Consider the following 19,216-nt stretch of genomic DNA (forward strand, 5'->3'; position numbering starts at 1 on the left):
CGTCATGGCACTCACTTTCCTAATCTGTCTCCTAAACTGATTCCGAGAGGTGTTATTTCAAAGTGTTAAGTAGAAAAGCGTTTAAGTGATTTTAAGTTTACTTCAAGATATAGAATGCAGCATTTAATTAGGAGACTAGTTCCTTTCAACATGTAAATTTTAACTGTTATTAAACATTTATACAAGAATATTTTGAGGGAGACAGGAGGTCTTTTTTTCTTTATAAATTCATGCACACTAAAAGTAATTTTTTTAAAAAAGCTTCGTTTAAAAACATGCTTAGAGGTAATATATTTTATGTAAATCTCTTAAAGGCAAGTCCGTTCTCCTTCAAATCAACTGTAATAGTAATTGACATAGCCGAAAAATGTTAAGTGACATAGGTGATTTGGCGACCTGCCTGTCTCACAGGCATGGTTAGCTTTGCACTTCGATGAGAGGTGCCCGCCACAAACATCTACAGGTCATTTGTCCGCTGATCCGGCGCGGCGGTGCAAGGTAACTATTTAGTCTTGCAAAAGAAAGTAGGATGGCGCTGTGCACCTGATTAGAGAGGCGTCATTTTGCACCCAGTCTGAGTTAATGATTGAGTCGCAGAAATACTGGTGATGCTGACAACGTAGAGATCAACAGCCTTTTTATCTCTGCCAAGTCTATAACTTCCTCTTGTGGACAACGCTATTCGTAATAGTGTGTCTGTTTGTTTTCTAGCCTGGGAGATAAATGGCGATTTCACCCGCAAGGCGCCGTTATGCTTTGGGTATAGCGTCGGTATCCGCAACCCCGCTGCACCGAAGGCCGCACGGGAGTCTTTTGGCGGGGCCGGGCGGGGAGGAGCGTGCACTGCTGCGAGGCAGGCGGGGGAGCTCCGGGCGGCGCGCCTCGGCCAATCAGCGTGCACACCGCCTGACAACTGGCCAATCAGCGGGCGCGAAGTTCGGGGGCCGGAACGGATAATACTGGGAAAGGGAGCGGAGGCTGGAGACTGCTGCGGGGAGCGCCGCGCCTCGAGTCGCTGGGTGCGCCCGCCCGCCCGCCCGCCCGCGAGTCCGCGGTCTGAGCCAGGCCTGGGCGGCCTGACCCTTCCCGCCCAGCTTGGGGTGGAGGAAGCCGAAAGTAGCTTCAGCGAGGCTTAGCGCCCGGACCGCCGAGAACCGGTCTGATCGTTGCAGAGACCGGGATGTGTGGGGCGAGGCCGTAAGGACTTGACTCACCTTCTCCATCCCCTTTCTACCCAACTCCCCATCCGGAGGGCTCGGGCCTCCAGCTGCCAGCCCCCGATTTCGGGGCAGGGTGTGACGACCCCGATTTCTGTTTGCAAGCACAGCCAGCAGTTCAAGAGCCAGGTCCCAAGGTTGGATCTCTTTTGCCTGGGCTGCTAGCCCTGGCCTCAGAGTCTTGGTGAGTGCTGTGATGTTGCTGGGGTGTCCGGGAGGGCAAAGGGTGCTAACCACCTCTCCTCATCTTTTCTGTTTTACTTGAAAGCTTTGTTTCAAAGTGCAAACCATGCCCTAGGTGCACAGAGCCCGCACGGCTCAGCCCAGCACGGCCCAAGCACTGCTGATGCTGGAAGGGCGTCTGCATCTCCCTGCCCAGTGGCCCATGGGGCTGTAAGGACAGCCCAGCCCTGGTTGTTTAGTCACCTATTAGCAGGCGTGGCAATGGGGGAGGAGAAGTCCTCTCCAAGCCCAAGAAGGGGGTCTTTGTGGTGATGCAGGGGGATGAGAGACATTTGGGCCATAGGGCGGTACCTCTCTGAAGGGCCCCTTGTGATCAAAAGGGAAGTAATTCTTTCATTGACCTTTTTATATTCATCATGGCCATACCAGTTGGGGAAGGGGAGAGTCTTACAAGGGGTCTAAGCGGCCTCGCTGGACACAATGCGTGTGTGTGTGTGTGTGTGTGTGTGTGTGTGTGTGTGGTTTGTAAAGCACGTGTACAGCTACAGAGGCTGCGGTTAAAGGTCGGATGCTCACAATAATTCCTATTGGAATAGGTAAAAACTTGGGTTAGGGCAGTGGTTCTCAACCTGTGGGTCGCGACCCCTTTGGCGGTCGAACGACCAAGACCATCCTGCCTATCAGATATTTACATTACGATTCATAACAGTAGCAGCATTACAGTTATGAAGTAGCAACGAAAATAATTTCATGGTTGGCTCACAACATGAGGAACTGTATTTAAAGGGCCAGAAGGTTGAGAACCACTTGGGGGGGGGGTGTCCCTGGGGGCCCAACAGATACAAGGCAGGCACGTGTGGCCAGGCTGTCAGGGGCGGGTGGGGAGCAGGGCTCCCCAAGGGGCTGCCGGCGGGGCGACCGGGAGGCCTGGGCCCGAGGCCTGGGGGCGGCGCCTCACTGCGGCCTGGGGGTCTCGGGGTCTTTCGTGTCTCCCAGGGTGCAGGCGACAGAGCGTGGGCCGCGCGCCATGGCCGACCGGCAGGCGGGCCTGGCGGCCGGGGACTGGGAGATCGACGTGGAGAGCCTGGAGCTGGAGGAGGACGGGCGCGGGGCGCTGCCGCCGATGCCGCCGGGGCCCAGCCCGCCGCCGGCCGACGGGGACGGCGAGGACGACGAAGACGAGGACGAGGACGACGACGACGTGGAGGACGAGGGCGACGGCGACGGCGAGGAGGCGGGCGCGTCCCCAGGGGCGTCCGGGCGTCCGGAGCCGCAGGGAGGCGTCCCGCCCAGGCCGTCGCCGGCGCCGCAGGCCTCGCAGGCCCCCGCCGGGCCCCCGGAGCGCGGCGCGAGCGCGGGTGGCGGCCCGGAGCCGCGCAAGCTGAGCCGCACGCCCAAGTGCGCGCGCTGCCGCAACCACGGCGTGGTGTCCTGCCTCAAGGGCCACAAGCGCTTCTGCCGCTGGCGGGACTGCCAGTGCGCCAACTGCCTGCTGGTGGTGGAGCGGCAGCGCGTCATGGCCGCCCAGGTGGCGCTCCGGAGGCAGCAAGCCACCGAGGTGCGTACGGGCGCCCGGGCCGCGCCGCGGGAGGTGCGGGGCCCGAGGGGGCAGCTGCTCCCACGCCCCCGGCCCGTGGCGACCTGGGGGCGCGGGGCAGGCCCTCGGAAGGTGGGAGAACACGTCTCTCCCCGCGACGGCTGGCTGGTGGGGTCGGGAGGGAGGATGCCCGGGGCATGGCCCGGGAACTTGGTGGAAAGGTTTTGTGTTAAAACGCAGCCAGGCCCTGGCCGGTGTGCGCGCTGGTCGGAGCGCCGGCCTGCGCCACCGGAGGTTCGAGGGTGTAAGTCCGGGCTCAAGGGTAGGTCCCTGGCGCGGCCGGGGCGCCTGCGGGAGGCCACCGAGGCGCTCGCCCTCCTTTCTCTCTCCTCCCTTCCCCTCTCCCTCCTTCCTCCCCTTCACTCTCTAAAAATCAGTGGGAAAAACTACCCTCAGGTGAGGCTGAACAGAGCTAAACACAGAGGCTGTCGGGGGCCCTGGAAGCGCTTAGGCCCACTCGGGACATGACGGGAAAGGCATTTTATTTTTCATATTTTAAACTTTATTTTGGTGGTGTCGGGAGGAGGATGGGAGGATGGGAGGGTTGGTGCAGTGCCCGGCGTCCTTTGCTGCGCTCAGCGATGCACTCTGCTGATGGCGCGGAGCTTCCGCCCTCCGTCCGGGCCCTGTAATGAAGGCTGAGTGTGGTGCCCATTGTGCAGACGAGACCAGAAGTTGCGTGTCCGCGACTCAAGACCATGCAGCCGGAAGTTTCCAGCCCCGAGAACTACCTCAGCGCCGGCGGAGGGGTGTCTGCGGCCTCCCCCGTGGGCCCCGCAGCGGGGAGAGCGGCGCTGCCGGTGGAGGCGCCTGGAAGTTCCCACGTGTTCCAGCGCCCCCTCCCACGCTAAGGCCGGGGAAGGCTTTCTTTTTGTTTTTGTTTTTAAATCCTCATCCAAGGATATTTTTTTCTATTGAATTTTAGAGAGATTGGAAGGGGGACGGAGAGACAGAGAGAAACATCGATGTGAGAGAGACAACATGGATTGGTGGTTGCTTCCTGCCCTGGCCCGGACCATGGCCGGGAGCCTGCAACCACAGTAGGTGCCCTTGACGGGAATCCAACCCAGGACCCTTCAGTCCGCAAGCCCATGTTGTGTCCACTGAGCCAAACCGGCTAGGGCGAGAGTGGTTTTTTTTTTTGTTGTTTTTTTTAATTTTACTTTTTGGCGAGGATTGGCTAGGGAGTGGAAAATAGGGACCCTCATGGAAAGCAGCTTCCCAAGGGCGCTGGACGCCCGAGGTGGCCCTGCTCTGGGTTGGACTCGGCCTCCTCCCGCGTCCGGTGAGTTTCACCGGGGCCCTGAGTGTCTTCGCTCCCCGAGGCCTGGCCTGCTGGGCTGGACGGAGGTGTCACAGGGTCCGGAAGCCTACCCACCAGGCGGGGACGGCGGCAGCTAGGTCTTGTGCTGCGTCCCTCTCGGCCTCCGAGGGTTTTGTTCGCCTTACTGAGTCCCAGACGCCCCGTGAGCAATCTGGAGTGTTCGGCCAGACCGGGGAGCCTGAGAGATACGACCCTCATCTCTCTCCCTGCACCGCGTACCCGGCCCATCCGTGCTGCTGAGCAGAAACCAGCCCAAGTCACTGCCCAGTGGCAGGTCTTGGGCACCTTCAGCCCCACCTCTGGCCGCAGGGGACCCGGTGCTGTTTCAGGCTGGGCTCCCACCGTCTGCTCCACCGGATTTCCTTCCTCCAGGCGTCCCCCCACTCTGGCTGCTGGGTGTGACTGGGAGGACCCTAGCAAAGCAGCCCCGGAGGAAGCCGGGACCCACGTCCCCAGTGGGTGGCTTCGGACAGAGCTAGCTCCGTTGCCCTGGGATTATGGTGTGCTAATAAGTTTGGAATCATTTTCACAGGGATTAGGAAAATTAAATACATTTAGGTCGGGGAGAGTTGCTGACACCCCTTTCCTTCTCTTTTCTCTTCAGGGAATTAATGATTATGTTTCTTGTGTTTACAGGACAAGAAGGGGCTTTCTGGGAAACAGAATAATTTCGAGCGCAAAGCTGTGTATCAGAGGCAAGTGAGGGCACCCAGTCTGCTGGCCAAAAGTATTTTAGAAGGTAAAGCAACGCAAAGTCATTCCTTTAGCCTTTAAAAGCAGGTTCTGAGTGATTCTCATCATTCTGGCCTTATGGTATTTTTGGTAACCTCTGAAGGAGTAATCCGAGGGGGACATACCTTTTATTAGAATGTTTTGTTGGAGGAAGGAAATCAGGATGTGAGAAAATGAATCTCACACACCTCCTGTTGTTTTTGTCACTGATAATTTTATTGGGTTAAGATGGAGTGCATGTGAAATTTGCCCTAGTGTGTGAATGGTGTGCATAGATACACAGCTACATGATCCAGGGCAGATGTCCTGAAAGGAAATAAATTTAAAAAAATTGTTTTGTTGTTGGAGCTGAATAGAGTATGTCAAATAAGGAGTTTAACAGTACCCACACTAATGAAGACTTCTAGTCTGGGTGATCCAACCTCTGATTCCACTCTTTTTCATTTTGCCATTTCCCTCCTGACTTACCTGTAATTGTGGTTATTCCACAGCTTATTATTTTGATAGGTGAGATTGTAGAATGAAACAAGTGAAGTTGAGATTGAATTTGAACAGTGTGAAATTTCTAACTCCATATTTTCACTTTCTCTAAAGCCTGGGGATACATTAATTTTTCTTAAAATATTACTGATTTTTCAAAGCATCTCTATTTGGGTCTGGAATTTATTTATTGATCTGATAAATAATATACTGACTACCTTTCACCGTTTAAGGAAAAGTTTATATTTGCTCTAATTATTGTCACATCAAGATTCAGGTTGAAAAGCAGATTTTTTTTTAAAGTAGACATTTGAATTTTGTTTTTTCTTATGTGGCTTCTGAATTGAGTTTGTTCTGGACAGGCTTTAAACTTTGTTTATGTTTTACCCTGTGCTGTGTACTTCTGACCTTAGAATAGTTTCTGGTGCATTAAAAGTGAATTTGATTACAAACTAGCTAAACAAATTTTATAACCATAGTGACCACACTAATACACTGAAATTGTGTCAATGCAATTTGAGAAGTGGGAGGATGAAGTGGAATAGTAAATTTAAGTAAATAACTTCCTGGCAAAAAACTTACTATAGAAAAGGAAACATTGATTTTCACATTTTATTTTATTTGCAAATGAGTACGGTGGGTTTGTCACTATGTAAACACAAACATTACAATGGATCCTTCAAACAAATTTGATAGTGGCCAGTACTTGGGGATGATGAAAGCATTTTATGCTACCAGGAATTCTATTTATGTTGTTATACTGATTTTTGTTTTTGACTTCATAAAGTGTGCGATGACTTCATCTATGTTCTAATGATTGCATGTTCTACCATGTGGGGATCTGGCCAACAGGATGAGTGCTTGGGAAAAACGACGTGTTAGTTATTTTCAATATAGCAGGGCATCTCAATGCCTGGCCCCACTTTTGTTTGCTTGTTTGTACTAGTATAGTAGTCAGCGGCCTGGTTCAAAGTTCACTGAAGAATCTGACTAGTTAACAGCTCTTTTTAGTTTTCTGTGTTTCCCTGTTTCCTTATGTCTTTTCTGTTTTTCTCCTCACTAATCTCTCTAACTTTCTCTTTTTTCCTAGTTCTCCTTGGATTATTCTCCAACTGTTACAATGTACATAATGAGCCATCTTTAGAAACTAAAAGTGACATCAGCTCTAGGTATAGATATCTTTTTTAAATAATGGAATGAGATGATATGGATAGTAGTAAATCATTGATTGAAATAAGATCAGCAGCCTTGTCTCTTAATATGTAGGAGCCTGGGAAGAATATTAAAATTTCAGCCAGTAAAGTACACTTGTCAAAATAAACAAACACACTTATATCTACAAAAACAATAACAAAAAGTTTTACAACACACATATTCTTTCCCCAAAGGGAACAATTTAAAGTTGAACCAGTACTTTCGCTTTCTATATAGAAATGTTAGTGATACAGAACTGTAAACACTTGTTCTGCCAATTTGCAGTGTTTCTGTTGCCTTCTGGGTTTCCAGATTTTTCTTTTCTAGATGTTAATCTCTTTCATGTGCAATGCTTGCTTATTCTAGGCTACCGCCCCATACCAGCAGAGACTTATGTGGGAGGGAGCTTACCTCTACCTCCCCCAGTAAGTGACCGGATGAGGAAAAGGCGGGCCTTTGCTGATAAAGAGTTGGAGAACATTATGCTGGAGAGAGAATATAAAGAGAGGGAGATGTTGGAAGCTTCCCAAGCTGCTGCCTTGTTCCTGCCCAACCGCATGGTGCATGGACCTGAATACAACTACAAAAGTGCCTACAGCCCTACCCCGGTGGAACCACCAAGCAAAGACTTCTGTAATTTTTTGCCCACCTGTCTTGATCTAACCATGCAGTATTCAGGGTCTGGGAATATGGAACTAATTTCTTCAAATGTCAGTGTGGCCACGACTTACAGACAGTATCCTTTGTCCTCAAGATTTTTAGTTTGGCCCAAGTGTGGCCCCATTAGTGACACTCTCCTTTACCAGCAATGCCTGCTAAACACCACCACCTCAGTTCAAGCCCTGAAATCTGGGGCCAGCTGGGACTTGAAGGGAGTACAAGTACAGGATGGACTCAGTGCCGAACACGACGTGATGCCACCCAAATTGGAAGGCTCTCTGGTGCTGCCTCACACTCCCGAGGTCCAGACCTCAAGAAGTGACCTTCAGGGTCACCAGGCTGTCCCTGAGAGGTCTGCGTTCTCCCCACCCCGACGGAATTTCTCTCCAGTTGTTGACACGGACTCCCTGGCAGCTCAAGGGCACATCTTAACCAAGATCAGCAAAGAAAGCACCAGGCACCCTCTGCCACTTAAACATAATCCGTTCCACTCATTATTCCAGCAAACTCTTAATGACAAATCGGGTCCTGAGTTGAAAACACCATTTGTCAAAGAGGCCTTTGAAGAGGCCCCTAAGAAACACAGAGAGTGTTTAGCCAAGGAGAACCAGAAGTACACATTTACAATAGATAGATGCGCAGAAGACCTTTTTGTAGCCAAACAAGTTGGAACAAAACTCTCTGTGAATGAACCGCTGTCATTTTCTGTTGAGTCTATTCTCAAGAGGCCTTCATCTGCCATCACTCACATCTCTCAGTGAAAGCCTGCTGAAATGGAAAGCTGGATTTTCTGCAGTCTCAGAGGGTTCTTACCAGTTGCTAATTTTTTTTTTAAAGAAAAAGTTGAGATGTTTGTATAAAGAAATTTCTAATGTAAATGATGGCGATTAAAAGATTTATATTCGTATGCATGTACTTCTCATCACATATTTAAACTTAAAGTTGGAAATTGCTTATGTGCAAATTGTAAAGTTTCACACTTTACACATTATTTCAAAAGCAATAAAATTGACACTGCCTTATAAAAGACCCAATATTTGTTGAAGTAAATAGTTGTCTCTGTGGTGAAAAAGCTAGTGTCTGTGAAATGTGATCTTTATTTTTCTATGATTCTTTGTATTTTCAAGTGTTCTTATTGTTTGCTGGGGGCCACAGGAGAACCTTTATAGTGCCTTAGATTTTGCATTTTGGAGGGCATGTAAATATAGCTATATTCAAGACTGAGGCAAAAATAGTTTTATGGAGAACATAGGGAAGATTTGCATGTTTATAGAATCGTAATTTTGTGTGTGTGGATAAAGTTGAATTAAATTGAAGAGAAATGAAGCTTAATATCTTGTTCATATGATGAGATGGGTTCTTAGAACGGATCTCTTAACTCTCTGGATCCAGTGTCCTTCCCTGATGGGGATGTGTATGTAGGGCCTCAGGCTTCCTTTTTCTATTGAACCTTCATTCTATGATTTTTGGTTGCTATGAGCCCAGAGCAGGTTCCCTTGTAAGGTGCAGTCCATTTAAATCATGATGGTACGTGGTTGAACTGTCTCTCAGCTCTTGTGTTACTTCTGTTTCCTAAGGACTGGTGACAGCAGGCATTTGAAAGAAGGTCCAGGACTCTCAGCTGGTCCATGTGTCTCACGTTTTCCACCAATATGGAAGGTTTTCAATGTAGCTCTTTGCTGAGTCAAAAGCTCTTACTATTCAAATTGCTTCAGCTGCTGATTGCTTGAAGGTATCAGTTGTTTATCGCAGCATGGGGGTGGCTTATTGATTCTTAAACCTTTCCCCTCTGCTTCCTGTCCCCTCTGTTTTTTATGTTCATTATTATTCTCTTGTTTTGCTCAAAAAAAAGTTAACTGTTCTATATGATTGATAAAGTAAGAGTAAGATATTTATGAGAATTATTAAATGTATCTCTGAAGACCTCATCTGTGGACCCCAAGTCAAGTTCTAAGATGTTATAGTCATTTCAACACAAAATCAAGAGCCAAATATCTCACCTTTTAATTTTGCCTCGGAGTGAGTTTACTTTCAGCTCTGTTCTCATTTGGATAACAAGAACATTAGGTGGGTGTGTGGAATGTGCCAAGAGAGTCAGGAGTTTAAAGAGTTTCTTCTTGCTCTGGAAAACATTTAAACTTATTTAGAAATGATTTTGCTACTATGAGCTCATGTAAAGCTCAAGGGGTTATCTGCATTGTTGCTTAAAATTAGCATTGGTTTCAAAAACAACAAGCCAAACCTTAGGTTGATTTTTCAGTTTGTTATTTGTAAAATAATACTTGGTTTTGTTGAGTCAAATTTACTTATTTTTTACTATTGCAAAAGCCAGAGCAAATGGAAGTTTGCCAGAGGAAAAGAAAATGAAAGCAGGCAGAGATCCCAATAACTGTTGAAGATTATCATTAAATGGAAAAGTTATATCCAGGCATGAATGCCTTGGGGTCAGAGACAGACTCTCATTCTGCCCGCCCACCCCCCCATCTTTGCTTTCTCTATACAGTTATTTTTATCTTCCTATAAATCAGGAATTTATATTTTTGTCACATGTTAAATGTAAACTTAGCATTGAAATCTAACTACTACAAGGTAAGAGAGGAAAATAATAAATCCACATAAAGAAACCTCAAGGAAGAAGGCCTTCTTAATCCAAACATGGATTTTCTCTCTTTCTTACTCTATTGTAGCCTCTTGAATGCTTACATTTGTCAATTATGTCCTGCTTGTGTTCAATGAACATTTCAGGATGTCATTTCTGTCCTCTCTCTATATCATTTTAATCTCATTAGGTGAATCCCAGTTGGCTATGAGTATTAGTGGTTTACCTCACATTACCAGTGTCTAGAACTTTGTACCTCTTGAACATTTATGAGGGTTAATACTTTCCTTGGTGATTTTATTTTCATACCATGCATCAATTGTATTGTAAGGTGAGTTCTCTGAATTTAAAACCTACCAGCTCTACCATCAGCCACTCAGTGAGACTTTTGTGCTTGGCTTTTTGTTTCTTCTAATCATTTTGCTTCCATAAAAGTTACTATTTGACTATTGTCTTCAAAGGACACTGTCATCGACATATTAAATCAAACTTGTGCTTCAATTTAAGCATTTTCTATGTTTAAGGCAATAAATGGATGTGGCTTTAATCATTTTTAAGAATGTCAAAAAGCCCTAGCTGGTTTGGCTCAGTGGATAGAGCACTGACCTGTGGACCAAAGGGTCCCAGGTTCGATTCTGGTCAAGGGCACATACCTGGGTTGCGGGCTCAGTCCAATGTGCAGGAGGCAGCCAATCATTGATTCCCTCTCTTCATTGATGTTTCTCTCTTCCTCTCCCTCTCTAAAATCAATAAAAATACATTAAAAAAAAAGAATGTAAAAAAATAGTCTGGCTGATATGGATCAGAGGTTGAGCATCGACACTTGAACCAGGAGGTCATGGTTCGATTCCCGGTCACAGCACACGTCTGGGTTTTGAGCTTGATCCCCAAGTAGGGAGGCGTGCAGGAGGAGCCAATTGATGATTTTATCTCTTCTTCTTCCTCTCTGAAATTAATTTTTTTAAAAAGTATATAAAAAAGAATGCATTGAATAGTAAAACATGGACTCTCTTCTCAATTTAACTCATAATACAATAATGCAACTTTAATGACATTTTCCTTCAATCTCAACTGATCTAGCATTATTTTTTGCTCAATTTGCAGTTCTGAATAGTTAATAGTAGTTTATAGTTAATTAAAAAGTTCCCTTCTAACCTTTGGTAGCAGAAATTGGAATAAACCTAGGCAAAGTCATAAAGTAATAAAGTTTTTTCCCTTATCTTTTTTAAAAAATGTAATTCTTTTTTAAAAAATATGTTTTTATTGATTTCAGACAGAGAAAGTGAGAGGGAGAGAGAGATAGAAACATCAATCATGAGAGAATCATTGATTGGCTGCCTCCTGCATGCCTCCTACTGGGGATCGAGCCTGAAACCTGGGGGTGTGCCCTGACCTGGAATTGAACCATGATCTCTTGGTTCATAGGTTGATGCTCAACCACTGAGCAATACCAGTCAGGTTAAAAATATAATACACATTTTTAATTGTGATAAAATCCAAATGACATAAAATTTACCATTCACATTGTTGTGCAACCATCACTTCTATGCATTCACAGAACTCTTTTTATCTTGCAAAACTGAAACTCTGTTAAACATTAAACAATTCCTTCCTCCTCCCAGTCCCTGGCAACTTTTCTGTCTATAAATTCAACTACTTTAGGTAGCTTGTATAAGTGGAATCATACTGTATTTGTCTTTTTGTAACTGGCTTATTTTACTTAGAATAATGTCTTCAAGGTTCCTTGATATTGTAGACTATGTCAGAATTTTTGTCCTTTAAAGACTGAATGCTATTCCATTGTATGTATATATCATATTTTGTTTACCCATCGTCTGTTGAGGTGCTTTTACCTGTTGGCTATTGAGAGTAATGCTGCTACGAACATGGGTGTACAAATATCTCTTCACCTAGTCCCCACTTCCTGATTTCACTCTTTTTCCATCTTTAGGAACTCACTTTTCTCAAGTATACATACTTCCCTCCCACACTATCCCCACACCCCCAACATCTTCACTCCTTACCCAGGCAACACCACTCTGCCCAATATCAGTTGTGTACCTTTTAATGGGAATTTGAATGTGTTTTTACACCATCTGCATCTAAAAGCTTAATTCTAATTGTGGAATGAAAGACTTGTACTAACTTGTTTTAAGAAACTTCCTGGAATTCCTTCTACAAAGTCTTAGCAGTGTAAAAAGAGCAACTAAATGGCTGAAGGTCAAGATGAAGGAAGAAGACTCCACAACTCCCTATAGAATAATAAAGACATCACTTAGCATTGAGGTTGGGGTTTTCAGTCCGTACTAGAATTCTTACTGTACCACCTATTTTATTTATTTTTGGATTAACTTTCTTTGTTTCTATTCCTAGGTCTGGAGGCTCAGGCTTATTTTCTTCTAGGGTCCACTTTGTAGGGCTGATAGTTCTTGAGATGGCTAGATGCTGCAATATATAAACATGAGTTTGTGGCACCCACTTATATTTATTTTAATGATTGTACCAAGCTTTTATCATATCTATCCCCCTTAGTTATTTTGGTTTTTAATTTGTTATATCTAAACACATTTAGGGCATGTTAGACACCTGAAATAGGTTGGTCTGATATAATGATAAATATGCCATAATAATAATTAACATGGTTAGTGCCTGCTAATACAAAACATTCATACTTATCTCTTTTATTCCTCATATAAATTCTATGTAAAGTTGGCAAATGGCCATATCAAGAATTGAATCTACATCTCTCTGTGTGTACATGGGAGATTTTTTTCCAAAATATATGACTTGATATGGCCTAATCCGTCTCTAAGAGTTTGTATGTAAATGTTAAGTGCATCAAATTCTCACATATAATATATGTAATGAATTACACATGTATAATGTTACCTGTGTGGCAAGTCCTTGTAGAAAAATTTGTATATTTACCTTAATTTCATAAAGACACACACACACACTCTCATGGAGTTATGAAAACAGTTGAGATAAAGAATGAAAAGGGAACCTACTGGGGAAGGACAACTGACTGACAGTCCTAGCTCTCACACCTTCGGATCCACTGTTTATACCAAGGCCACACTTTCCCTGGACTGCTTGCAGCAAATGACAGAGTAGAGCTGGGTTGATAGAATGAGACTCCTCTAATAGGCATCCTTGACTGGGGGACTGCCCATCCAGGTATTTTGTCATGGATTTTTTAGGAGCCTAAAAACCAGCACCACGATTTTGTGCCCAGAGTTCAATCAAGAAATAAGACAAAGGAGTTGGCATTTGGAGATTAGAAAATACCTTACATAACTTTATTACTGATCATGATTATATTAGAGACTGACATATCCAGGAGCAAGAGGACTTCTTGGATTAATCTCTAAAACCAGTCCACAGAATTGATCTTTAATACTAAACCTCAGAATTATAAACATAGCCACCTAGAAACAGCACTGGCCCACCACACCTCCCCTGCATGCAGAGAATGATTGTTTCTGTTCTCTGCATGCAGGTTTGTTCTTGAAAGAAAAGGGGAGAGAAATAGGCAGAGCTATTCATGCCTCCTTCCCTATTCAAAGCTCACCAATCAGGTAAGCTACTCTCCCTCCACCCTTTGAACAACATATAATTTGTTATTATTTCTTTGTTTTGAGTTGAAATCAATCCAAAGACCACAAACCCTTGTATTTAATGACTGTAAAAGAGTTTAGATCATTGCTGAAGATACAAGTTAGGGGGCAAGGAATGGTGTGATTGCTTTATATGTGCTAACTAGACTGAAGACTATATGTACCTTTTTTTATTTTTAAGAACAAAAATGAAAACTGGAGGGATGACTTCATTTACCCCAGATGGAATTAAGACATTAAGTATAACATGCTGGCAAGTACAAAGTATTATTTCACTGATGTATGTATCATTTGATATTAATAAGTAGCATGACCTAAGCGGATTGTATTTCTATCAGTCATCACCAAATTGTTGTAATGGAATATCATCATAAAAAGTTATTATAGGAAGGTACCTGAGATGATGTGAAAGTATCAAGCCAAGCAAATATTTCCTCTTTGGAGAGGGTTACTAGAGAGGTGTCAGGGAGGGGAATGTGAAAGACAAGATATGTCTGAATTCAGCAAGGCAGTTAACAAAGACATTCATGATAGGGAATTTTAGGATGGAAAACTGAATTCAGGTGCATTTTTAAAATATATGTATTTTAATTGACTTCAGAGACGACGAGAGAGGGAAAGAGAGATAGAAACGTCAGTGATGAGACAGAATCATAAATTGGCTGCTTCCTGCATACCCCCTACTGGGGATTAAGCCTGCAATCCAGGCATGTGTCTTGACTGGAAATCGAGCTGTGACCTGCTGGTTCATAGGTTGACACTCAACTACTGAACCACACAAGCCAGGCAAGGTGGATTTTTTTTTTTTATTATTATTAGTTAAGGTATTACAAATGTGTCCTCATCCCCCCCATTAACCCCCAACCTCCCCCCCCCCCCCGCCCCCGCCGCACACTCATGCTCCCATCCCCCTGTTGTCCATGTCCATTGGTTTGGCTTATATACATGTATACAAGTCCTTCGGTTGATCTCTTCCCCTTACCCCCGCCCTCCCCTACTTTCCTTCTGGGGATTGATAGCCTGATCGCTGTTTCTCAGTCTTTGGGTCTGTCCCTTTTCATCCGTCTATGTTGTTCTCTATAATCCACAAATGAGTGAGATCATGTGGTATTTATCTTTCTCTGACTGGCTTATTTCACTTAGCATAATGCTCTCCAGTTCCATCCATGCTGTTGCAAAAGGCAAGAGTTCCTTTTTTTTTACAAGGTGGATTTTTTTTCAGCTGTTTGAACAGCTACCTTCAAAAGACTTTGAGTGGGAGAAACCAAGATGGTGGCGTAGGGAGTGGACCTGTGCATGCTGCTCTCTCACAGCATCATTGAAACTACCAACTATGAGGCAGACAACCACCACTCAGAACCATGGAGAAGTTGGCCCAGTGGGAGATCTACAACTGGAAGAAAAGAAAGAAGCGCAGTGAGACTGAGTGGGAGCTACGGAGGCGCCAAAAACAATGGTAAGCAGTCACACGCCAGGGGGGCTGCAACTGGATTCGAGGTTTTTTTTCAATCGGAAGCGGTTACGAACCCTCGAATCCTCTGGGCTTGCTCGGGGCGGGTCTCTGAGGCCCGAGATCCCACGGGGAGAGGCAGCCACGGCCTTGCAGTGGTCGGAAATCGAGGGAAGCTCTGACGCACGGCTGCTCGCTCGCCGGCACTGAGGGACGCGAAGTCCTGGTGTCCCATGTGGCGCGGAGACCGCCATTGCTATTTCCTCCGTGCAGGTGACTCCTTGAGACCCCGCCCTACTCAATTTACATCCCCATCCAAGCTGTGCCAGAGGCACAAGAGGAAATGTCTGTGCTTTTACAAACTCTCAAATCCACTGAGCTGGTTTGGGCGGGTCTCTGAGGCCCCAGGCCCCACGGGAGAGATGACAGGGCCTTCCAGCAGTCAGAAAGCGAGGGAGGCTCTAGCGTGCGGCTGCTCGCAGGCACTGGGGGACACAAAGTCCTGGTGTCCTGGATAGGCGAGGGGCCGCTGAGACTCCGCCCCCGGCGACTCCCTGAGACCCCGCCCTACTCAATTTACATCCCCATCTGGGCTGTGCCAGAGGCACAAGAGGAAACGCCTGTGCTTTTGCAAACTCAAATCCACTGAGCAGGTTCGGGTGGGATCATGAGGCACCAGACCCTACGGGGAGAGGCGGCATGGCCTTGCAGCCGTCAGATAGCGAGGGAGGCTCCGTTGCACAGCTACTCGCCATTACTGGGGGACGTGAAGCCCCGGTGTCCCAGAGAGGGGAGGGGCCATGGAGACACAGCCAGTGCTATTTGCTCTGCCATGGCGACTCCTTGAGACCCAGCCCTAATCAATTTACATCCCTGCCGGGGTCCTGCCCCAGCTGATCCAGGGGTCCCCAAAGGTGTGGATGGAGTCGGCGAAGAAGGAAGGACACGGAGACAGTGTTCAGTTGATCAGCAGCCTAGCCAGGATCTCCAGCCAGGATCTCCAGCCAAGTTCTGGTCTGGATCTCCAGAGAGGTTCTGCCTAGGATCTCCAGCCAGGTTCTGTGTCCATGTTCTCTTGCTAGGTTCTCCAGGTTCTCCAGCCAGGTTCTATAGCCATGTTCTCTTGCTAGGTTCTCCAGCCAGGTTCTGTCCAGGTTCTCCAGCCAGGTTCAGTCACCAGGTTCTAGTCAGGTTCTCTTGCCAATTTCTGTAGTCAGGTTCAGTCCAGGATCTTTTGCCATGTTCTCTCGCTAGGTTCTGTCTCTAGGTTCTGAGGCCAGTTTCTGTCCAGGATCTTTTGCCATGTTCTCTCCAGCAAAGTTCTTTTATCTCTAGAGAACGTTCTGTGTAGGTTCTGTGCCTCCTGGTTCTGTCTTCTTCTTAGTTCTGTGTTGTAAGCTCTGTATTCTAAGTTCTGTCTCTTGCTGTCTAGTTACAACTGTATTTATACCAGTTGATTCAATCCTATCAATCTCTATCACAAAGGTTAGGGCGTTTCTTATCTCCATTCCAGGGAGTAAAGATTATGTAGTTTAAGCATGATTGTTCATAGTTAAAGTGATTAATTACCTGCCTGGCACTTAGTTAAGAGGTTTTATTCCCTCCCTAACTTCAGGGGAAAATCCCTACCTGGGGAAACAACCTTTCTCAGAGACCTTGGTTAAAACACATAGTGCCAAGAAGGTGAGCAAACATATTAAAAACAGTATGCCATATATGCCAGGTCCCTTGAAACAGCAAGCATGGACCGGCTCCCGGCACATCCCCATCCAAGCTGTGCCAGGTGCACAAAAAGACCCACCTGCGCTTTTTCAGCCTAACCCAACAAATTGCAGACTTCAACTGCTTGCAGCCATGGGAGACACACTCAAGAAGCAGACCCAGGAGAACCAAGATGGCGGCGTAAGGAAGAGACCTGTGCGTGCTGCCTCACACAACAACATTGAAACTACCAACTATAGGACAAACAACGATCATATGGAACCATGGAAAAGCTGGCCCAGTGGAAGCTCTGCAACTGGAAGGAAAGAAAGAACATTGAGACTGAGTAGGATATGCAGTCACCAAGTACAGAGCCCAACCCAACAAACTGCAGATTTCAACTCCTCTCATAGAAAGAAGAGCACTGAGACTGAGTAGGATGTGCAGAGACACCAAGTACAGAGCCCAACCCAGCAGGCTGCAGATTTCAGCTCCTCGCATCTGGGAGGGACGCAATCGGGGGGGCGGAGTCGGGTTCGGGGCAGGCTGGGGCTGGGCCCAGCTGGGCCGGCGTTGTGGAACCGCTGTACCAGCAGGCGCACAAACATGCCCACCGGTTCCAGTCTCGCGTGGGGCGCTGGGGGACGGCAGATACTTGGTGGAGGGCGTGGTCCGAGCAGGAGTGCTGGATGTTGAGCCACCAGGAATGTCTGGAGATTTTGTCTGGCAGGGAGCCGCTCGGCAGGGGACAGAAGGCCAAACTTCGTGTTTCCACGGTGAGGCTGGGACAGCTCCGGTGAGGTCGGGACGGCCCCGGTGAGGTTGAAATGACCCCGGTGAGGTCGGGACGGCTCCGGTGAGGTTGAGACGGCCCCGGTGAGGTCAGGACGGCCCCGGTGAGGTTGAAACGGCCCTGGTGAGGTTGAAACTGCCTCGGTGAGGTCAGGACGGCCCCGGTTAGGTTGAAACTGCCCCGGTGAGGTTGGGACGGCCCTGGTGAGGTCAGGACGGCCCCAGTTAGGTTGAAACGGCCCCGGTGAGGTCGGGACGGCCCTGGTGAGATTGAAACGGCCCCGGCGAGGTCGGGACGGCCCCGGTGAGGTTGAAATGTCCCCGGTGAGGTCGGGACGGCCCCGGTGAGGTCGAGACAGCCCTGGTGAGGTTGAAACGGCCCCGGTGAGGTCAGGACGGCCCCAGTTAGGTTGAAACAGCCCCGGTGAGGTCGGGACAGCCCCGGTGAGATTGAAACGGCCCTGGCATGGTCGGGATGGCCCCGGTGAGGTTGAAATGGCCCCGGTGAGGTCAGGACGGCCCCGGTTAGGTTGAAACTGCCCCGGTGAGGTTGGGACGGCCCCGGTGAGGTCAGGACGGCCCCAGTTAGGTTGAAACGGCCCCGGTGAGGTCGGGACAGCCCCGGTGAGATTGAAACGGCCCTGGCATGGTTGGGATGGCCCCGGTGAGGTTGAAATGGCCCCGGTGAGGTCAGGATGGCCCCGGTTAGGTTGAAACGGCCCCAGTTAGGTTGAAACGGCCCCGGTGAGATTGAAATGGCCCCGGCGAGGTCGGGATGGCCCTGTGAGGTTGAAACGGCCCCGGTGAGGTTGGGACTGCTCCAGTGAGGTTGGGACAGACAATGGGGACCAGTATAGACTGATGAACAGGGGTAAATGCAGAGGCAGAGCAACATTGAACAGACTTTCAAACTACAGTGGGAAGCCTGGGGAGGGTTTGGGGGGATTAAGAGATCAACCGAAGGACTTATATTCATGCATATAAGATTAACTAGTGGACACAAGACATCGGTGGGGGCGGGGGATCGGGGCTGGGGGAATGTCAATGGGGGGAAAAAAAGGAGACATATGTAATACTCTTTGTAATACTTTAAGAAATAAAAATTATTAAAAAAAAAAAAAGACTTTGAGTAATAAATCAATGCCAATTTTGGACCACCCTGGCTAGCAAATGAAGACATAAACAGCTTGTTGTCAATCTACAGATAACATTAAGTTGGGATGTCTGACCACTATTGTTGATGGCAGATTAGGCTTTACTGGGACTATACATCCAGGGGAAAATTTTATATTTGGATTTCGAAAATAACTGTCATGCAACAATGAAACTATATGTTGTGGGAGACTTGACTTGACATTAGTTTATGTGAAAATCATCTGAGAGTCATAGGGGATCACAAAGCTCAAAAAGAACTAAGAATGAATACAGTTGATGTTTATAGAGTTGTACACCTGAAACATATATAATTTTATTAACCACTGTCACCCCAATAAACTCAATAAAAAAGAACCAAGAATGAGTCATGGCTATAAGAAATTGCTCATGCAAACTTAGATTCCATTAATAGAGTCTCCAGATCAAGGGGAAGGCTAACTACAGTGCACCCCCTCACGTCAGATCACATATGTGATTTTATATCTATTTCTGTGCATTGCATTTTTAGTGAGGGC

The 19,216-nt window shown here is 47.0% G+C and overlaps 1 protein-coding gene across 3 annotated transcripts; it reads left to right on the forward strand.

Annotated features, from left to right (window-relative positions):
* The first annotated feature begins 1,037 nt into the window (after nucleotides 1-1,037).
* DMRT2 (doublesex and mab-3 related transcription factor 2) lies at nucleotides 1,038-8,294 on the forward strand. Of its 3 annotated transcripts, XM_036330949.1 has the most exons (5): nucleotides 1,038-1,401; nucleotides 2,397-2,958; nucleotides 4,958-5,060; nucleotides 6,624-6,702; nucleotides 7,094-7,308. In XM_036330949.1, exons 2-5 carry the CDS (start codon nucleotides 2,428-2,430, stop codon nucleotides 7,158-7,160), a joined length of 780 nt encoding a protein of 259 aa, XP_036186842.1. In that variant the 5' UTR covers nucleotides 1,038-1,401; nucleotides 2,397-2,427; the 3' UTR covers nucleotides 7,161-7,308. The 3 variants fall into 3 exon arrangements, with proteins under 3 accessions (XP_036186842.1, XP_036186839.1, XP_036186841.1); XM_036330946.1 differs by lacking the exon at nucleotides 6,624-6,702 and having other exon boundaries at nucleotides 7,094-8,294; XM_036330948.1 differs by lacking the exon at nucleotides 6,624-6,702 and having other exon boundaries at nucleotides 2,404-2,958; nucleotides 7,094-8,294.
* The last annotated feature ends 10,922 nt before the right edge of the window (nucleotides 8,295-19,216 follow it).

This window comes from Myotis myotis, unplaced genomic scaffold, assembly GCF_014108235.1.
Source record: "Myotis myotis isolate mMyoMyo1 unplaced genomic scaffold, mMyoMyo1.p scaffold_m19_p_12, whole genome shotgun sequence".
Classification (NCBI taxonomy): domain Eukaryota; kingdom Metazoa; phylum Chordata; class Mammalia; order Chiroptera; family Vespertilionidae; genus Myotis; species Myotis myotis.